The 18821-nt window shown below is 34.6% G+C and overlaps 1 protein-coding gene and 1 long non-coding RNA gene across 2 annotated transcripts in view; both read left to right on the plus strand.

Moving 5' to 3' along the window:
- Window positions 1-3008: 3008 nt before the first annotated feature.
- Window positions 3009-4059, plus strand: LOC141514165 (glyceraldehyde-3-phosphate dehydrogenase-like). The gene is made up of 2 exons (XM_074224718.1): window positions 3009-3288; window positions 3324-4059. The coding sequence occupies exons 1-2, from the start codon at window positions 3009-3011 to the stop codon at window positions 4043-4045; spliced, it is 1002 nt and encodes a 333-aa protein (XP_074080819.1). The 3' UTR covers window positions 4046-4059.
- Window positions 4060-5150: 1091 nt separating this feature from the next.
- LOC141514177 (uncharacterized) overlaps window positions 5151-18821 on the plus strand; it is a 100645-nt gene continuing 86974 nt past the window's right edge. The window contains exon 1 of the long non-coding RNA XR_012475963.1: window positions 5151-5213. This is a non-coding gene — a long non-coding RNA (uncharacterized LOC141514177). The remainder of the gene's footprint in view (window positions 5214-18821) is intronic.

Consider the following 18821-nt stretch of genomic DNA (forward strand, 5'->3'; position numbering starts at 1 on the left):
ACAATATTTTTCTTTTCTTGTCACTTTTGTGAAAAACTCATATGAACATAAGGAAAAACACATTGTTCCCTTACTCTTGCTTTTATTTATTAATTTATCAAAGTTTATTATTCTTTATGAACAGGCCAGAAATCCATCATTTTCATCTCCTTTGCAAAGTGGATGTCAATAGTTAGAAGTAATGCAATCCACAATCCGTAGTCATATGAAAAGTTGCTCTAAATCACTAATTATTAGAGAAATGCAAATTAAAACATCTCTGAGGTACCACCTCACACCTCGCAGACTGGCCAATATGACCAGAAAAGATAATGATCAATGTGTGAAATCTGGGACACTAATGCATTGTTGATGGAGCTGTGAACTCATCCAACCTTTCTGGAGAGCAATTTGGGATTATGCCCAAAGGGCAACAAAAATGTGCATACCCTCTGACCCAGTAATACTACTACTGGGTCTATACCCTAAAGAAATTATGAAAAAGGATAAAAACATCACCTGTACAAAAATGGTCATAGCAGCTCTCTTTGTGGTGGCAAAGAAATGGAAACTGAGAGAATGTCTATCAATTGGGGAATGGCTTAACAAACTGTGGTATATGTATATGATGGAACACTATTGTTCTATTAGAAACCAGGAGGGGTAGGAATTCAGGGAAACCTGGAAGGATTTGCATGAACTGATGCTGAATGGGATGAGCAGAACGAGAAGAACATTGTACATCCTAAGAGCTATATGAGAGTGATGATCAACCAACAGGGCAATAGTCAGGCACAATCTTGGGATATCTGTGATGGAGAAATGCCATCTGTATCCTGAGAAAGAATTGTGGAGTTTGAAGAAAGACCAAAGACTATTACCTTTAATTTTAAAAAGTTATCTTATTGCATAGTTCTGCTTTATCACATACTATATGTTTATTCCTTAAGAATATGATTTCTCTCTCATCACATTCAACTTAGATCAATGCATACTATGAGAATGATGTAAAGACTAACAAACTGCCTTCTGTGGGGGGTGGGGTGAGGGAGGCAAGATTGCAGGAAAAATTGTAAAACTCAAAATAAATAAAACCTTTCTAAAATTAAAAAAAAAGAAGTAATGCAATCCACATCAATATTCATTACCAATAGGTCTGAGGTTGGCATTTCATACTCAATAAGAACTTTGGTAATATTGATAGGAAATGCAAGTCTTTGATAGGAGATGCATTGTGGTGCTGCAGAAAGAGTATTGAGTGAGGAGTCAGAAGACATGAGTTCAAATCTATACTCTGTGATTTATACTTGTGTGACTTTTGGCAAGTTACTTAATGGTTCTTAGCCTTAAGTCTTCATCTGCAAGAGGAATCTGGACTTGATGGCCTTCATGAGCCCTTACAGTTCTAGATCTGTGATCCTGTAATCCTTTGTTTCCGAAGGCAAGTTTATTGTCTGTTCACAGAATCACAAACTACGGAGCTGAATTCATAGAATATTAGAATCTCAGAAGTCTAATCCTTATCTAAATAAGATTTTGGTCTTTTAAGGCTCATAGAATTTGTGCGACTGACTTTGTATTAGTCTATTAGTCAAGATTAGAATGTGAAATTCAAACTGCTTTCCTGACTTCAAGTTTAAGTTTCCACTGCACCAATGGCTCCTGAATTAGTTTATTGTCAAACAGTTTTGTGTGTTCTTCACGTGATCAAAATTGTACTGCTAATAATATTCATTGTTAGGAAAATTCTTTGTTGTTATTCATTCATTTTCAAAGAGGACCAATGACATCATGGGGTGGGTCTTGACTTATGCATGAATTAGAGTTAAGTGATACTTCAGTTTTCACAGTTGATTAAGAGATGTAGAAAATCTAAGATCCTGCTGTGTTTATGATTCACCAATTACCAAATTTCATTTCACCTATTCATTTCACAAAGTAGTCTTAAGAGCTCTACTCAGATAGCATGTCTACCTTTTGTATGTCAAGATCATATCAGATTCTACAGAAGATGCAACTATAGAGACAAATTTGTTCAGCAATCTTCTCTGAGTGTTAACATCACAATTCACTTTTACATAGATAGCACTTTATGGTTCTCAAGGATTTTTCCTTCCATCAACAACCCTCAGTATATTATCCTCATTTTGTAGATTGAAGACACTGAGATTCAGAGAGGTAAAATGACTTGGTTGCGTGGTTAAGAAATGTTAGCATCAAGATTCAAGCTTGATTCTCTCTTCGCTCTATGCTCAAGATTGCTGCTTCCTAAACTGGGAGACACATGCTCACCAAAGGACCAATGACAGAAAGCTATTCTTAGAAATGATATTTTCTTCAGAAGGGAAAGGAAGGAAAGGAAACAAATACTTATTATGTATCTATTATATGCAAAGTACTTTAAAAATATTGTTTCTTTTGATCTTCACAATCCTGGGAGATAAATTCCATTATTATCCACATTTTATCATTGAAGAAACTGAGGCAGACAGATGGTTAAATTAATTGCTTTGAGATACAGAACTTGTAAGTGTCTGAGATTGAATTTGAACTTGGGTTTTCCTTTCTCTAAACCTAATGCTCTATTCACTGCATCATCTAGCTGCCTTAGATGTTTCTGCATGAAATGTATTAATTTCATTGAATCCAGAAATACTATTATGGCCTTTTCAGTAACATCTTTCGATACTCAAAAGAGAGCAATCAACTGGTTTACACAGGAAAAACTAAATGGATTAAGAAACTAGATTGCTCAGACTTTGACTAGCACCCAGAACCCAGTGCCATAGGACTGCAGGATCCCAGATCCAGGGACTAGAAGAGTCCATGAAGGCCATGCAATAGAGTACAGGCATCTTTGACCTTTCCAGATTCACAATGGGAAGCATAATAATTAAAGTATCAATAGATTCCAGCATACTGTTAAGGATTATGTACAAAAGATCTGCAAAAGGAAGTGGATTACTCAGCTCTTCTCCAAGCTCCCTGCAAGGATCTGCTGCTCTGGTCAGTTGCATTCCTGAGCCAAGATGGTGAAGGTTGGAGTCAACGGATTTGGCTGCATTGGGTGTCTGGTGACCAGGGCTGCACTCATCTCTGGCAGAGTAGATGTTGTGGCCATCAATGACCCCTTCATTGACCTCAACTACATGGTTTATATGTTTCAATATGATTCCACCCATGGCAAGTTCAAGGGCATCGTCAAAGCTGAGAATGGAAAGCTGGTGATCAATAGAAAAGCTATTACCATCTTTCAGGAGTGGGATCCCACCAATATTAAATGGGGAGATGCTGGAGCTGAGTATGTTGGTGTCTTTACCACCATGGAGAAGGCTGGGGCTCACTTGAGTATGTTGGTGTCTTTACCACCATGGAGAAGCCTGGGGCTCACTTGAAGGGTGGAGCCAAACAGGTCATTATCTCTGCCCCTTCTGCTGATGCCCCAATGTTCGTGATGGGAGTGAACCATGAGAAATATGATAATTCCCTTAAGATTGTCAGTAATGCCTCCTGCACCACCAACTGCTTGGCCCCCTTGGCCAAGGTCATTCATGACAACTTTGGTATTGTGGAAGGACTCATGACCACAGTACATGCTATTACTGCTACCCAGAAGACTGTGGATGGTCCCTCTGGCAAGCTGTGGCATGATGGGTGTGGTGCTGCCCAAAACATCATCCCTGCTTCCACTGGAGCTGCTAAGGCTGTAGGCAAGGTAATCCCTGAGCTGAATAGAAAGCTCACAGGCATGGCTTTTTGTGTTCCCACTCCCAATATATCTGTTGTGGATCTGACCTGCCGCCTGGAGAAAGCTGCCAAATATGATAACATCAAGAAAGTGGTGAAGCAAGCATCAGAGGGACCCTTGAAGGGCATCCTGGGCTACACAGAGGACCAGGTTGTATCCTGTGACTTTAACAGTGACACCCACTCTTCTACCTTTGATGCAGGCTCTGGCATTGCCCTCAATGACCACTTTGTCAAGCTTATTTCATGGTATGACAACGAGTATGGTTATAGCAACCATGTAGTCGACCTCATGGTCTTCATGGCCTCCAAAGAATAAAATGGGAAGCCATAGATGAATCTTCATCCCCAGCCAAAAAACAAAGTGACATCACTGGGGAGCCCACATCCCTAACATGCATTCTTCTACCAGGGATCCTGTGCCCCATTAACATCCTTGTCCCAAAGCACCCCTGTAGTAGGGGGGAGAAGTCTAGAGTCCTTTATTGTGTACCATCAATAAAGTCACCATATTCAGTGGAAAAAAAAGGAAGTGGATTACTCATGTAACAAGGGTATGGGACAACAGAAAGATAACTAAAATGTTACACTTGTATCCCTAATATTAAAAAGACTAGAAGAAAGCTTCCAATTCATTAGAATGCTCCCCTATGAAAGATTTATAGAGAAATATAGAAAAGAGTTAAACATATGAAAAGCCAAAGATAGTATGTGATCATGGTTGTGCTGGTAGATGTTTAACAACTGGTTCTCTTAAAAAAAGTATGTATGACATACTTTTATATTGAATCCTAATTAACATTTTATTCATTACTTTCTTAAATCTAATCATTCAACAAAACAATAAATCGAGTCCTGATTTTTATCATTTGCTGATTACCAAAGTATAAATGCTCCCACTGAAAATTTAACAATTGGCTTTCTCCAGCAAGTTTGAGTTGGATACCCCTGCATTCCCCTGCATACCCCTGGATATGATCTGAAATTGTGGAAAGTGTTCATATTTATGAGGTCACTGAGCCATCAAATTATATTGAACTTCATTTTGGTCAGTGGGTTTGTGACCTTTCTCATGATCGGTACTATGGAGGTAATTTTCGTGACACGTCCAAGGAAAAAGTTGTAGCATATTTATGGTATAGATAGAGAAAGATTCTGATTATTCTCCTCATTCTCATTATTTGGAATAATTTTTGTTTCTTTTTTTGGAAATGTACTTTTTTTCAATTAAAAGTTGCCCAACTCTATTCCCTTTTTAAAAGAATCTCTGAATAATTTCTGATTATTCCTACAACACTTCACTGAAATCTCGCTTGCTGATGCCAATTCTAAAAATAAACTATTGAGGTGCAACTGGAGTGTGGGTAAGCCAGTGACAACTGTTACCATTATCTCTTACTAATGTCTCTCTTATGGGGCTTAGTGCCTTAAACCAAATCCTTCGCATTTAGAGCAAGCAGGCAAGGAGAGAGAAAAATCAATAAAAGGTATGTGATGTGTGAAGCTAAATATATGTTTTCCCAAAGAGAGGAATTATCCTTGCTGTCTAGGTCCTAGCTAGTGTTTTTAATTAATACATTGGGTTGTGAATATTTTTAAATCTGCAAAAACCATCTTATGTTTGACCATCTGTGGAAACCAGAAGATTGGATTTAGTATTATTATGCTTCCCAGTTCATGTTGGCCACTAGCTCCAGTCAGGAAGATTCACTTTCTCCTTGCAGATGAAGGTGAAATTAAATGCCTGGTGAATGGTTGTTTTATTTCAGACATCTGTCTATGGTTGAGCAGGGAGAGCTGGGTTCTAAATGCCAAAGTCCTAGGCTTCCAGATCAAGTACATCTGGAATGAAGTTGGTCTTCCCCTTTAATTATATTGATGTAATATCTCTGACAGATTCAAAAAATATACCCAATGAAGAAAAAGACTTTTCAGTCTGAGTAGATTATGGTCCATTTCCCCTCTGCAATAATACTGATTTCCCAAGTAGATATGTAACAAATGGGAACAAACGCCTGCATATTAACTGGTTGGATGTCAATTTACCTCCACTCCTTTTGGATATGGGAAAAGTCCTCATGAAAGTGTGGTTGATGGATCTGAACAATTGAATCTACATGTAGACAGGAATGACTTTCTATAGGACCCCAAGGATGTTCATATCTACTCTACTTTGTAGGGATGGTCACATTTTAGATATTATTATTATCTAAAACCTTTATCACCCCCTCCCAGGAACTCTGAAATACTCATCTCAGATTAGGATGTTTTCCCTTCCTTTTTTGCTTGTTTGTTCTTTAATACTGTATTTTTTCTAAATTAGATGTAAAAACAATTTTGACAATTTTTGAGTTCCAAATTCTTTCTCTCCCTCCCCTTCCCCATTGAGAAAGCAGGTAATTTTACATAGTAACCCAGGTCAAACTACATGTGTGGTCATGAAAAGCATATTTCCATGTAAGTCTTAAAAAGTTTCCAAGAAAATAAAGTATCTGTATTCAGACAGAACTTTTCATCATAAGACTTTCAGAATTTTCTTGGACCATTGTATTGCTGAGAATAGCTAAGTTTTTCACAGTAGATTATTTTACAGAATTGCTTTTCCAATGTACTGGCTGCTCATTTCACTTTGCATCAGTTCATGTTAAATCTTTCCATGTTTTTTCTTTTTTTCCAATTACATGAAAAAATATTTTCAACATTTATCCTTTTGCAAATTTTTGAGTTCTACATTTTCTACCACCCTCCCTTTCTTCCCTCCTCCCCATGGCAATGAACAATATAATATAAGTTGTACATGTACAATTGTGTTTAACATATTTCCATATTAGGTATATTGTGAAAGAAGAATTTGAACTAAGGGGAGAAAAATGTTTGAGAGAGAGAGAGAGAGAGAGAGAGAGAGAGAGAGAGAGAGAGAGAGAGAGAAACAACATCCTTAAAAACTTTGTATTTGTTCCATCCTAGCGTCCCCCTCTTCGTACTTTTCTTTCTCCTTTCCCCTTAGCTCTCCTCACTATTGTTTTGCTTCTGATTCCTGTCTGCCTCACACTATTCTTTCCCCTTATCCTTTCTACTTCCCTGTAGGGTAAATTTCTAAACTGAATTGGAAATATATATCAATCCCTCTTGGAGCCAAATATGTTTAGATTAATAATTCTCCATACCCTCTTCTATAATAGATCCTTCATGTCATGTTAATTATCCTCTAATGCCTTCATCTTCTCCCAGTATAATCCTTTTTTTTACATCTTTGTTTTATACCTGTCTGGTCCCCCCACCCTCTGTTAAAGTATATTCCTTTCAACTATCCTGCTAAAAGTACAAGTCTCAAGATCCATAAGCATTATCACCATCATGATCAATTTGTACCCATACCCTCTGTTCAATTATACTCCCTTCAACTGTCCCAAAAGAAATGTAACCCTCATGGGCTAAAGTAAATCATAACTTCATGATCAATATATACCCACACCCTCTGTCTCATTATGTTACTTTCAATTGTCCTGAAATAATTTTCAATAGTTACATGTTTTATCTTCCCATTTAATCTCGTTGACTAATTTTTTCTTAGTCTTATTGACTTTTTTCTTTCCATTTACCTTTTCACACATCTCTTGAGTCTCATATTTGAAGATCATATTTTCTATTCAGTTCTGGTCTTTTTATCAGTTTGGTTTGAAAGACCTCTATTTCATTAAAAATTCATCTTTTCCCCTGAAAGAATAGGCTGAATTTTGCAGGGTAATTGATTCTTGGTTATTCTCTGAGCTCCTTTGTCCTCTGGAATATCATATTTCAGGTCCTCAATCCTTTAATAATTTTTATCATCTCTATAAGAAGAGTAGATTTTTATGGTTAATACTACCCCCCCCCCTTATTTTGATAGTTGAGCTCTGCTCCTGGGACAAAGGGGATACAATCCCAAACTTTTTGTGCTTGGGGCTGGGGGTTTGGGCCCTGCATTACCACTTGTCTATAGTCTTTTAGGTGCTGTTTATTTCTGTGTTAGAATAGTCCAACCTAGTCCAACCTGAACTTGAACTTTGACTTCAGAGCTGGGTTTGGGATTCTCACTATTGATCTGCTGCACCACTAGCCCAAACCTGAATTTCCCTCTGGCTTTCCAGCTCTCTCATCTATGCTGGTCTATACTCCTCTTTTACCTAGACAGACTTTACTGAAGTTCCTCTATGATATCTTGAGTTAGGAACTCATTTTACTATTTTTTGGTGGGTTCTGTAGCTTTAAGTTCTGTTTAGGGGGCTTCATTTAAAGTTATTTCAGGAAAAGCTCTGGGATCTTCCTAGCTTTGTATTGCCATCTTGATGTTTTCTTTTTCTTCTACCATGCTCCTGAACCTGATCTTTATTTTTATTCACCTCTAGTCCCTAGATTTCTCCTTATTCTTTCAGTCTGTCACCTTCTTCTGACTTCTTTCTTTTCATTAATTAAAGAAAAATTAGACAACTATTTTGAGCAAAAGGCATTGAGAAAGATAAAGTTTATATAAGAGAAAGTCCCTGTCCTCATAGAATTTATGGAATTGAAGAAGGGTAATATTACTTACTAGTCATATAATTGTATTATACAATGTCATGTAATAAATATACCAGAGTTGTAAAATAAAGCGATACATGAAATGTGAGGTATCATTACCAATGGGGAGCTTCATGATAGCATTGAACTGAGTTTTAAAGTATAAATAGGCATTCACCAAGAAGAGGGAAAACGAGAGGGAGAACATTCCAGGCATAGGGAAAGACATGATTAAAGATATGGAATCAGGGAAAGTGCAGGTTATGTGTGATATGAGAAAGGGGGAGGGAAAGAGTAGTGTGGTTTTATTTACAGGGAGAGAGGTGGAGGGTAATAGAGCTGAAACAAGGTTTTGGGTACAAATTTGTGGAAAACCTTACATGCTTTTCTGCACAGGCTATTGACTCATTCTCCCATTTCACATTTTGACTAGTTAGTTAGTTCCCAAGAGCTCAGCTACTCTTATCTTCCTTTGGGGCTCTAAGGGTAACCCTGAAGGACTGTATCCCCCACCCCATACTATTATTATTCATAAGGTCATCTAATCTATACCTTTCATTATTAATCATTGAATTAGTATTTAATCAATATCAATGAACCAATTAACAGCAATTGGATTTTATTGAGGCTATTTACTGAAGTATATTTATTAAGAAGATATAGTAAGGACAACAGTATCCCAAACCAAGAACAAACTATATTCACCAAGTGAACAAGAGTGGGCAAAAGCTTAATTGCCTCAACAAGTTTCTTACTGGAAGTCCTTTTAGATTCCCTGATGAGTGTGGCATGGCTGATAGATGAGTTGTTCCCTTGTTCACAGGACATGGGTTATTGACTGCTAGGTGGCCTGCTGAGCTGGGTCAAGCAGGTTACTTCTCAGGGCTGAGTACCCTCCAGACTTAGCTACTCTTACTATTGATTCCAATTGTTTGAGGGGACATTCCATAACTCTTCTGATCTATCAAAGCTTACAAAACTGTAAACTGGTCTGTTCCATCTTTGATATTCATTCACTTAAGATCAGGAAACTATATACAACAGAGACAGAAGAAATAGATGTGCCAAAGGTTCATGGACAATGCTAACCAGATAAGTATAGAAGTTCTTCCTCCTCAAAAGCTATCAGGGAAGAGAAAATTCATTGGTGCTAAACTTTTGTATGTACACTCAGTTGCAGTTCATCAGAAAATGAATGGCAAAAGAAACAGTTAAGAGACAATTTTGTGTGATCTGAAGTAGGCATGGAGGGCATGTCTGGAAACAGGCTCTGATATCACTAGGCAAAATATGCTGTATATACTCTAAGGGCTGAGCTCTTATAGACCAACTAGTCCCCTTATTATACCAGGCAAAGGAGATTGAATCTCACTCATCAGGTAATAAACTTTGTGCAGTGAAGATTTTTGAAGAGAGGAATGATGTGACTATACATATACAAGAGAAGAAACATTATCCTGGTAGTGGCAGTGGAAAGAAGGAAAGGAGGCAGGGAGATATGTTAGGTGGCTTCTCTCACAATCTTGACCTTATTGTCTGCCTTTTCAAAAACATTCAGTCCTCTACCTTGGAGCTCTGGCCTCCTTTCCTTTTCTCTCACCCCCAGATCATGTCTACTTTCTTTGTTCCTATTTCAGAATCTTCGGATATGATTGGAACAAGTCTCAAAATACTAATGACCAGTCTCACTATAATTTCATACAATGTAACTTTGGTTACAACTGTCACTCTCACTGTTACACAGAAATCTGTCTATTCATCTTTGAATGAACTCCTATTATACTTCTTAATATTTGTACCTAACCTCTTCCTCAAATCTCCAAATCCATCTTTATTGCCAATCTCTAGGCAGACATCACTTGCTTTATTAAGAAGGAAAAGGTTCCTTCTAATTCTGAAATTCTGTGATTCTGTAAAATGGGTTTAAATGTCATTTCTTTTTTGCATTTAAAATATTTTGTTGATATTTAATTTTTACATCACCTACATTTCCCAAGACAAACTTCTTCCCTCCCCATTTCTTAGAGTCAACTCCCATAGCAAAAATTAATAGGGAGAAAAATTCACAACTAACCATAATATAGGAAAAGAAAAAAGTCCATCATTATATTTAGTGTTCCAAAACTAGTCCCCCATGAAGCAGGAAGGTGTCTTTTCATCTCTTGGGGCATCAAGCTTTAGTTTGAATTGTTTCATTACTGTTTCCCTTCCATTTACATTGTTGTGGTTATTGTGTATACCATTTTCTTAGTTCTACTTTACTTTGAATAAATAATATAAGTCCTTATCATATTTCTTTGTATTCAGCATTTTTTTTAGTTTTTGCAAGGCACTTGGGTTAGGTGATTTGCCCAAGATCACACAGTTAGGTAATTATTAAATGTCTGATTCTGGATTTGAACTCAGGTCCTCTGACTCAAGGACTGGTGCTCTATCTACTGTGCCACCTAGCTGCCTTTCATTCAGCATTTCTTACACTACAGTAATATTCTGCTATTCATATATTCAATAATATGCTTAAGGATCATAGATTTGGGGTTGGAATAGGCCAACTTGGCCATTAAATTAAACTCCATATTTTATAGTTGGGGAAACAAGGCACATACATTAAGTATGAGGCATTATTTTAATCCAGTTCTTCCTAATTTCATGTCTGTCACTCTATCCAGTACAATAGGCCAATTCTCATTTAACCATTCCTCAATTGATGAATATATACATCAATTCTAGTTTTTAATGAATATGAAAAAATACTGCTATAAATGTTTCGGTGCATATGGAACCTTTTTTTTTTGTTGACTTAAGGATAAATGCCTATTTATGCCCTTTGACCCAGAGATTCCACTGAGGCAAACAGGGTTGAGTGACTTGCTCAGGGTCATGCAACTAGAAAGTGACTGAGACCAGGTTTGAATTTAGGAAGATGAGTCTCCCTGATTCCAGGTCCAGTGCACTCTCTCTCTCTCTCTCTCTCTCTCTCTCTCTCTCTCTCTCTCTCTCTCTCTCTCTCTCTTTCCCCCCCCTCCCCACTATGCCATCTAACAGTCCAACATTGAAAAGCAGTTAGTTAAGATTAAGACTATTCATTGACTAAATTTATGTTCCAACAGGCAAGGCAAAAAAATAACCACAGAAGCATTCTATGTTTTTCAGAACTTTCATGTTTTTCTTATTCTCCTGACGTTTCCCTCAACCTCATGTATAGAGTATGAATTTGTAGTCCCAAAGAAACTTTCTGATGTAGTGGAAAGCTGCTTCATGTAGTATTGGAGAGAGTTCCTACAAAGGGAATTTCTCAAGATGACAAAAGTCACAGATCTTTCCTATACTACCATAATGCCACCCTTTGTGGTGATAATGGTGAATTTGATCCTGGTCAGATACTTGCCCTGGATATTCACAAAGATAAGAATGAAAATTCCTTATTTCTGGAACTCTTATTGTTTAATCATTTGTATATTATTGGATGAGTAGCAGGATGTTGTACTTTAGTCTTAGATCTCTCTTCAACCTTTTTTCTTCCTGCTCCAGAACTTCAGATAAGACTGAAACAAGTCTCAAAATGCTACCGACCATGTTCACTATAATATCATGCTATGTAACCTTGAATCACTGCTACATAGAAAAATTGTCTATTCATCTTTCCATAGAATTCCCGTCACACTTCATACCATTTGTCCAAAATCTCTTCTTCAAATCTCCAAATCCATCTTTATTCTCTGTGCCATTTTTCACTACTTCCAGTAAAATTAATTTTAGTGAAAAATAATTTGTGTATGTGTATGTGCATGAGCAAACCTTCTTTGGTTGCTCTATTCTGGAAAGAAATTGAAAGAATACCCCATAAGGTATTATGATGATGAACAGTATAACTCAGATAATAGCGTTCTTTAAGATTCTCAACTATTCTTATTTTTTTTTACGTTTTTTTGCAAGGCAAATGGGGTTAAGTGGCTTGCCCAAGGCCACACAGCTAGGTAATTATTAAGTGTCTGAGACCACATTTGAACCTAGGTACTCCTGCCTCCAGGGCCGGTGCTTTATCCACTGCGCCACCTAGCTGCCCCAACTATTCTTATTCTTAACAATAGCATTCCTACTTCATTTTTATTTTCAAAACTTTGAGCTTTATTTTATAATTAAGCTAAATTTGATATAAACTTGCATAATTATCATTTGTCTTTTTTGATGTCTACTAGTTGCCTTAGTGCCTGATACATAGCAGTAATTAATAAATACTTGTTGGTGTTGGTTGATAAATTTTTCTTATCCCTTTATCAATTAATATTCCACACTCAAGTCAAATTAGGAAGAAATGCATTTTTTGCATTATAGTAATATCTGCTTATAACAGAAAACTTTTTTTTTCCTTCTGTAGACATTACTTGTGGATACCCCGTAAAATATATGTAAAATATAATTAAACTTGGAAGTCACTCTGACATGATAGACTTAAGTTTACAGCTAATCATCTTCAGAAGTTCATTAAAGATTTATTTCCTCTGAGGTTTGTTGTGATTTCAAGATTCTGTTTCAGAGGAATCAGTCACATAAGGCACAGTTGCTTCAGCTGTTGGAGGCTAATGTATTTATTGTGGGATTACTTTACTTTATGGAGATATGTTTCTGAACAGTTGTATAAATTTAAAAAAAAACAATTTTTATGGGCAATGAATTGAAAAAAGACATAGATGAGATGACATTATTATAAAATATTCACTTGAGAGGGAAGACCTAATAGCTTGTATGACAGAGTTAGGAGCAAAAAGGATTGTGGTAGGAATTATGCCCTTGAAACAAACTGAATAAGACAAAATTTTCTAGAGATAAATATAAAGTTACAGAATTACTGAGGTGTGGTTAGACAGATTTGTCCAAAAAATATCTGGGTGTTTCAATAGCCTTCAACTTATTATGAGCCAACAGTGATAAGCTGGCCAAGAGAATAAAGTGATCTCAGGTTGCAACAGGGACTGCTATACTCACCTTTGGTTAGATGATATATGAAGTGCCATTTTTCTGGGTATGACATTTTAGAAAGGATAATAAACTGGAGAGAGTGAGGGCAACCAGATAATGAAGTCTTAAGTACATTGCTATATGGGAACTGAATGAAGGAACTGGTGGTAAGAGAAGACTTGGGGTGGTCATAATAGTTATCTCCCACTATTTGAAGGACTGCCACAATGGAAGAGAGATTACAATTGTTCTACTTGGGTTTAATGGGCAGACCAGAGTAATGGGTGAACATTTCAGAGAAAGATGATATCAACTAAACCTTAAAAAATTAGATCAATCCAAAAGAATAGGTGTTTTCTGGAAGTAGCAAGCTCTCACTGAAGGTATTTCCAGCAAAAGCTTACTGTTTATATATTGTAGAAGGCATTCTCCAGGTATGGTTGAAATAGATGGGCTCTGAGGTCTTCTCTGCCTTAGATATATTGTGGAATAAATCATATTTAAATTATATTTCTCACTGGTACAGGAAGTATCCTGAACACCCCACTTGTAAAACAACAAATATATCACATATTTATGATGATATTTTTCATCATAACAAATAGAAACCTGAAGTCCATTTTTAGTCTGAATTTGAAATCAAGGTTCTCTTGATCCTCAAGTTAATGAGTATTATCTACTGTACCAATTCTTATCTGACTTGGGCTTAGAAAATTCCTGTTAATTCTACTATCATTTTCCTGGACAGCTTGTGATTTTGCTAGTTTCTTTTTAAGATGTTCCTTGGATTTTTCTTAGCAAAAGCACAAGGGAGTTGTGTGGCAATTGTTGATAACACATAATTCCCTGGTGGCCATTCAAATAAACTTGAATTAAGAATGAAAGGACTACTTGTTAGATAGTCATAATGACTAATTTTTTGGGTGAACTACTATAGTCAGTTATAGGATGCATTTTGTTCAAGTAGGGTTGGACTACATGGTCTCTGAGATTTTTTTCCCAACTTTACAATGCTGTGATTCTATGATACTGTGTAGATAAATCTACAATAAAACTCCATAAGGATAGATTCTCTTTATCTTATCTTAGCTTTCTGTGGTCCTGATGACTAATATGGGCAGTCTCTACTATAATCAGATGTTTTATTTTACAGATAAAAATTTATAAGTAGAGAACTGTTCTTTAATTTAGCAGATACTTATTGAGTATGGAAGACATAATAATTTGATACTTGAGGAAATGGAAAGTTTCTATATTTTCTATATTCCATAGAGCTTACAGTTTAGTAGAAGGATAAGAAATAATTATAATATGTAATATTGCATGATAAATAATTTGATAACTGCAAAAAATTTTGTTTTATTATGTCATATTTATATTATTTTGCATTATATATTATATATGTAATTATTGTATATAATGCATAAATGTAATATGTATATTATATTATAAATAACTGAAATATATATTTTATTGAATTATACAATAATTGCAAAACAAATTTGTCTTGTATTTCTATTATTATTTTATGTATATTGTATATATGCAATTATATATATTCATAATTGTAACAAATATTGTATTGTAAAATCTGTCTACAAAGATCATTATTGATAGAGAATATCAAAGAAAGTTTCATGGAGGAGGTGGCATTTGAGTTGGACTATAAGGGATAAATGGAAATTCACCCATAGGACAAGGGAAAAGGAAAATATTTCAGGCATAGAGATCAGACTGAACAAAGAAATAGAGGTAGAAAAGCACATAGTATATCCCCTGTAAATGTGAAGGGAAGGTAAAAAATACTCCAGTAAAATAGTTAGCTAGACAATTAACGTTTCTCTCTCTCCCCTCCCCTTCTTTTGGTTTTTGAAAGGCAATAGGGTTAAGTGACTTGCCCAAGATCACACAGCTAGGTAATTATTAAGTGTCTGAGGCCACATTTGAACTCAGGTATTCCTGACTCCAGCATTGGTGCTCTATCCACTGCACCACCTTAACTGCCCCCTCCCATTTTATATATATATATATATATATATATATATATATATATATATATATATATATACACATATATATGCATATATATATAATATTCATTTCATTGTTTATTTTCCTTATGTTAAAGCTTCCTTGAATCCTTAATATTCATCCAACTTGGTCATAATGGTTAATTTTTTGGGTGAGCTATTATAGCTAGATTTTTAAAAAAAATTTGAATTGATAATTATTAATAATATTGGTCTTTAGTTCTCTTGTGCTTTATCCTTTCCCAAGATTGACAGTAGGACTATATCTGTTTCATTAAAGCAACTTTTTTTAGGATACTGTTTTCTCCATTCTTGGAAATAGTTTGTGTAGTATTGGTATTAACTCTTTTTAAAAAGTTTGATAGAATTCTCCTAAAAACCCACCAGGACCAAGATTTTTCCTAGTTCTATTTCCCTTTCTAAGACTGGATTATGTAAGATTTGTATTTGGTCTTTCATTAGTTTGGATATATTATATTTTTGAAGATAATCTAGTTTTTTCATGTTTCAGTTTTATCATATAACTGGGCTCCCAGTTTGAGGGAGTATTTAGTAGAAGGACACGACTTAAGGAGGAGAAGATGGTGAATTAGGAGGTACTTAACTTCTTGAGGAAGACTAAAATGTTTATTAGCTTTATTGACAGCATCTCTGGGCTTCAGGTTCCTGTTTGTTATGATGAAAAATATCATCATAAATGATGTTAATAATTCTTTTTTTTCTTCTGGTATTATTGTGATTTCACCTTGTTCATTTGATGCTTTGTTGATTTCACTTTCTACTTTCTTTATCCTAATCAGATTGGCTAATGATTTATCAATTGTCTTTATAATGAAATAGATATTAGTTTTTTTTTATCATTTTTATAGTATTTTGGTTTTCAGCTCCTCTCTTTTCTTTCTAATTTCCAGTATCATTCTTTTGTATTTATTTTGATTGTGGTTTTTATTGACTTTGTAATTTTTAAGATGGCTTGATTTCCTTTTTCTATTTTGTTCATATATATATATATATATATATATTAGGAATATAATTTTTCTCTTGAGCTTCAAGTTGCTTCATTATCATCATTATTTTCTTTCACACAATTATTTCTATGATTTATTGATCTCTTTATTTAGGATTTCATTATGTAGTCTTTACTTGTATCTCTTTTGTTGTTTCCTGAACTGATGACTTTTTAATTATATTTTGGTATATTATATATCATATATTGTATATAAAATATACTTACTATTTATGACAATTTACATTTATTTGAAATATTTTGTGTACTAATACAGGGTTAATTTTTGTAAAATTTCCATTAGCTTCTCATTTAGAAAAACAAGAAGATACTTATCTTTAGTTTCTCCAGAAATTTTTTCAATTTTATATTTTTCTTATTTTTTATCTTTCTGGTAAATTTGTCCAGATTGAGAGAGGGGTGTCCACTAAAGTCTATTATTTTTGTGTTACTGACTCTAGCATCTTGAAAATTTGTAAATTTTTCCTTGATGAATCTAGATAAATTTGGAAATAGAAGTTTAATATTGATATTGATTTATTGTCTGTGGTTCCTTTCAGTATAATTTCCTTTTTTATATTTATTTTGTGAATTTTTGCTTTATCTGATAGTATGATTTTGTAGATTCTACTTTTTCTGTATTTACCTGATGTATGATAAATTTTGTTTTAGCTTTTCATTTTTATTCTGTGAATGGGAATTTGAGGGAGCATTTAGTATAAGAACATGACTTAAGGATGAGAAGATGGTGAATTAGGTACATAACTTCTTGAGTAAAATTTTTTGATTAAACAGATTTCAAGGGAAGAAATAGGGAAGTAGGTAAAGAAAGAATCTAGAAGTAACAGAAGAAAGGCATTTGATTTTCCCTCCATGACCAGCAGGGAGAGAGATGAAAGAAGGTACAGTCAGTATTAGAGAGGATATATGGACCTATAATGTTGTCAGAGTGGAACCAGGTCTCTTGAAGGGTTAATAGCTGGAAAAACATGTGAAGGTAAGAGCTCTAGGATGAAGAGGATGTTCACATAAAACTGACCCAGTGGAAGAGATCAGTTGGAACATGAGTGGGATAGAATTGAGGGAGACATAGATGAAAGGATAGGTGAAGTGGGATAAAAAACATTTTCCTAAATGGGTGCTGATTATTAATTACATGGGTAGGAGAGAAACAGGAGGATTAGTCAAGGAGTTTCTTTCTAGAAAATGAAATATCATAAGTGCAGACAAAAAATTAGATTTCAAATCATTTTCTAAAATAAACAATACCCCATACCCCTCACTATTATGTCAATATGCTTGTTTTTGAACAATATCGTAAAAAATATTGACCATTTCAATTTTTGTCATCTTTGAGAATTTGATGATTTTGATTTATATTTCTTCACTTATTAGTGACTTGATTAACTTTTACATTTAGTTATTGATAGCTTATAATTCTTCCTTTGAAAACTATGGATTCACACACACATCTATATATTACAACAGCTATTGGAAAGGCTCTTGGTCTTTCATATTTAGGTCAATTTTCTGTACTTTTGTATATAAACTTTTATCACTGATATTTGATACAAAGATTTTTTCCACTGACTAAATGATTTCTAGTCTTCTTTTGGATGCACTGATTTTATTTGTGCCAAACTTTAAAAATTTTATGTCTTTGAAATTCCTTATTTTGTCTTTTGTGATTTTCATTTATCCTCATTGCTTGTAAAGAATTTTATCCCAACCAAGGTTGTTAAAGATATCTGATCTTGTTCTTTTCTATATCTTGAACAAGATATGATATTTTATGTTTAGGTTACATATTCATTTGGAACTTATTTAGTATGTGAAGTAAGGTACTAGTCCAAACTTAACTTCTGCCAAACTGTTTTACAGTTTTCCTAGCTGCTTTTTTATTTTTATTTTTTGGAATGGTGAGCCCAGTAATTAAAGTTCCTGGAGTTATCAACACTGGGATTTATCTGTTTCTTACTTATTTTTGTTTTTTTTCTCTTAACTTTTTTTCTACTTTTAAATTATATATTTTTATTATTATTGCCTTTTAAATATAGTTCAAGGATCGGAAATATTATGCCCCTTCTTACTTTTTGTCTATTGTTTCCTTTGAGATTCTGACTCTTTTCTTGCTCCAAATAAATTTTTATATTAGTCTGCATAGCATTTAATTATCTTGAGTAAAATACCTCCTTGGTAGTCTATTTGGTATGGCACTGTATCTGTTAATTAATTTAGGTGCTATTATAATTTTTATTATATTGCCATCCATACCAACACAAGAGTAGAATATTTCTACAGTTATTTTTTCCTTGTAAAATTTTTTTTGTAGTTTGTTTTTATTTAATGCTAACTATATTTTAATGATTAACTCAGATATTTTGTAAATTTTATAGCTATTTTGAATGTAATTTATCTTCCTATTTTTCTCATGGTACTACAAAGAACTGCTGATTATTTGGGGGGGGATTTGTTTGGTATTAAGTTATGACTTATCTCCATCCCTTATATTAGATCTGTTATTGAGCAATAAATATAGGAAGAAAGAATTCATTGGAATA

This window comes from Macrotis lagotis, chromosome 1 (genome assembly GCF_037893015.1).
Source record: "Macrotis lagotis isolate mMagLag1 chromosome 1, bilby.v1.9.chrom.fasta, whole genome shotgun sequence".
Taxonomy (NCBI): domain Eukaryota; kingdom Metazoa; phylum Chordata; class Mammalia; order Peramelemorphia; family Peramelidae; genus Macrotis; species Macrotis lagotis.

Coding starts and splice junctions, on each gene's coding strand:
- LOC141514165 (XM_074224718.1), top strand. CDS start 3,009: ATGGTGAAGGTTGGAGTCAACGGATTTGGCTGCATTGGGTGTCTGGTG. Junction 3,289..3,323: donor TGCTGGAGCTGAGTATGTTG/GTGTCTTTACCA, acceptor GCTGGGGCTCAC/TTGAGTATGTTGGTGTCTTT.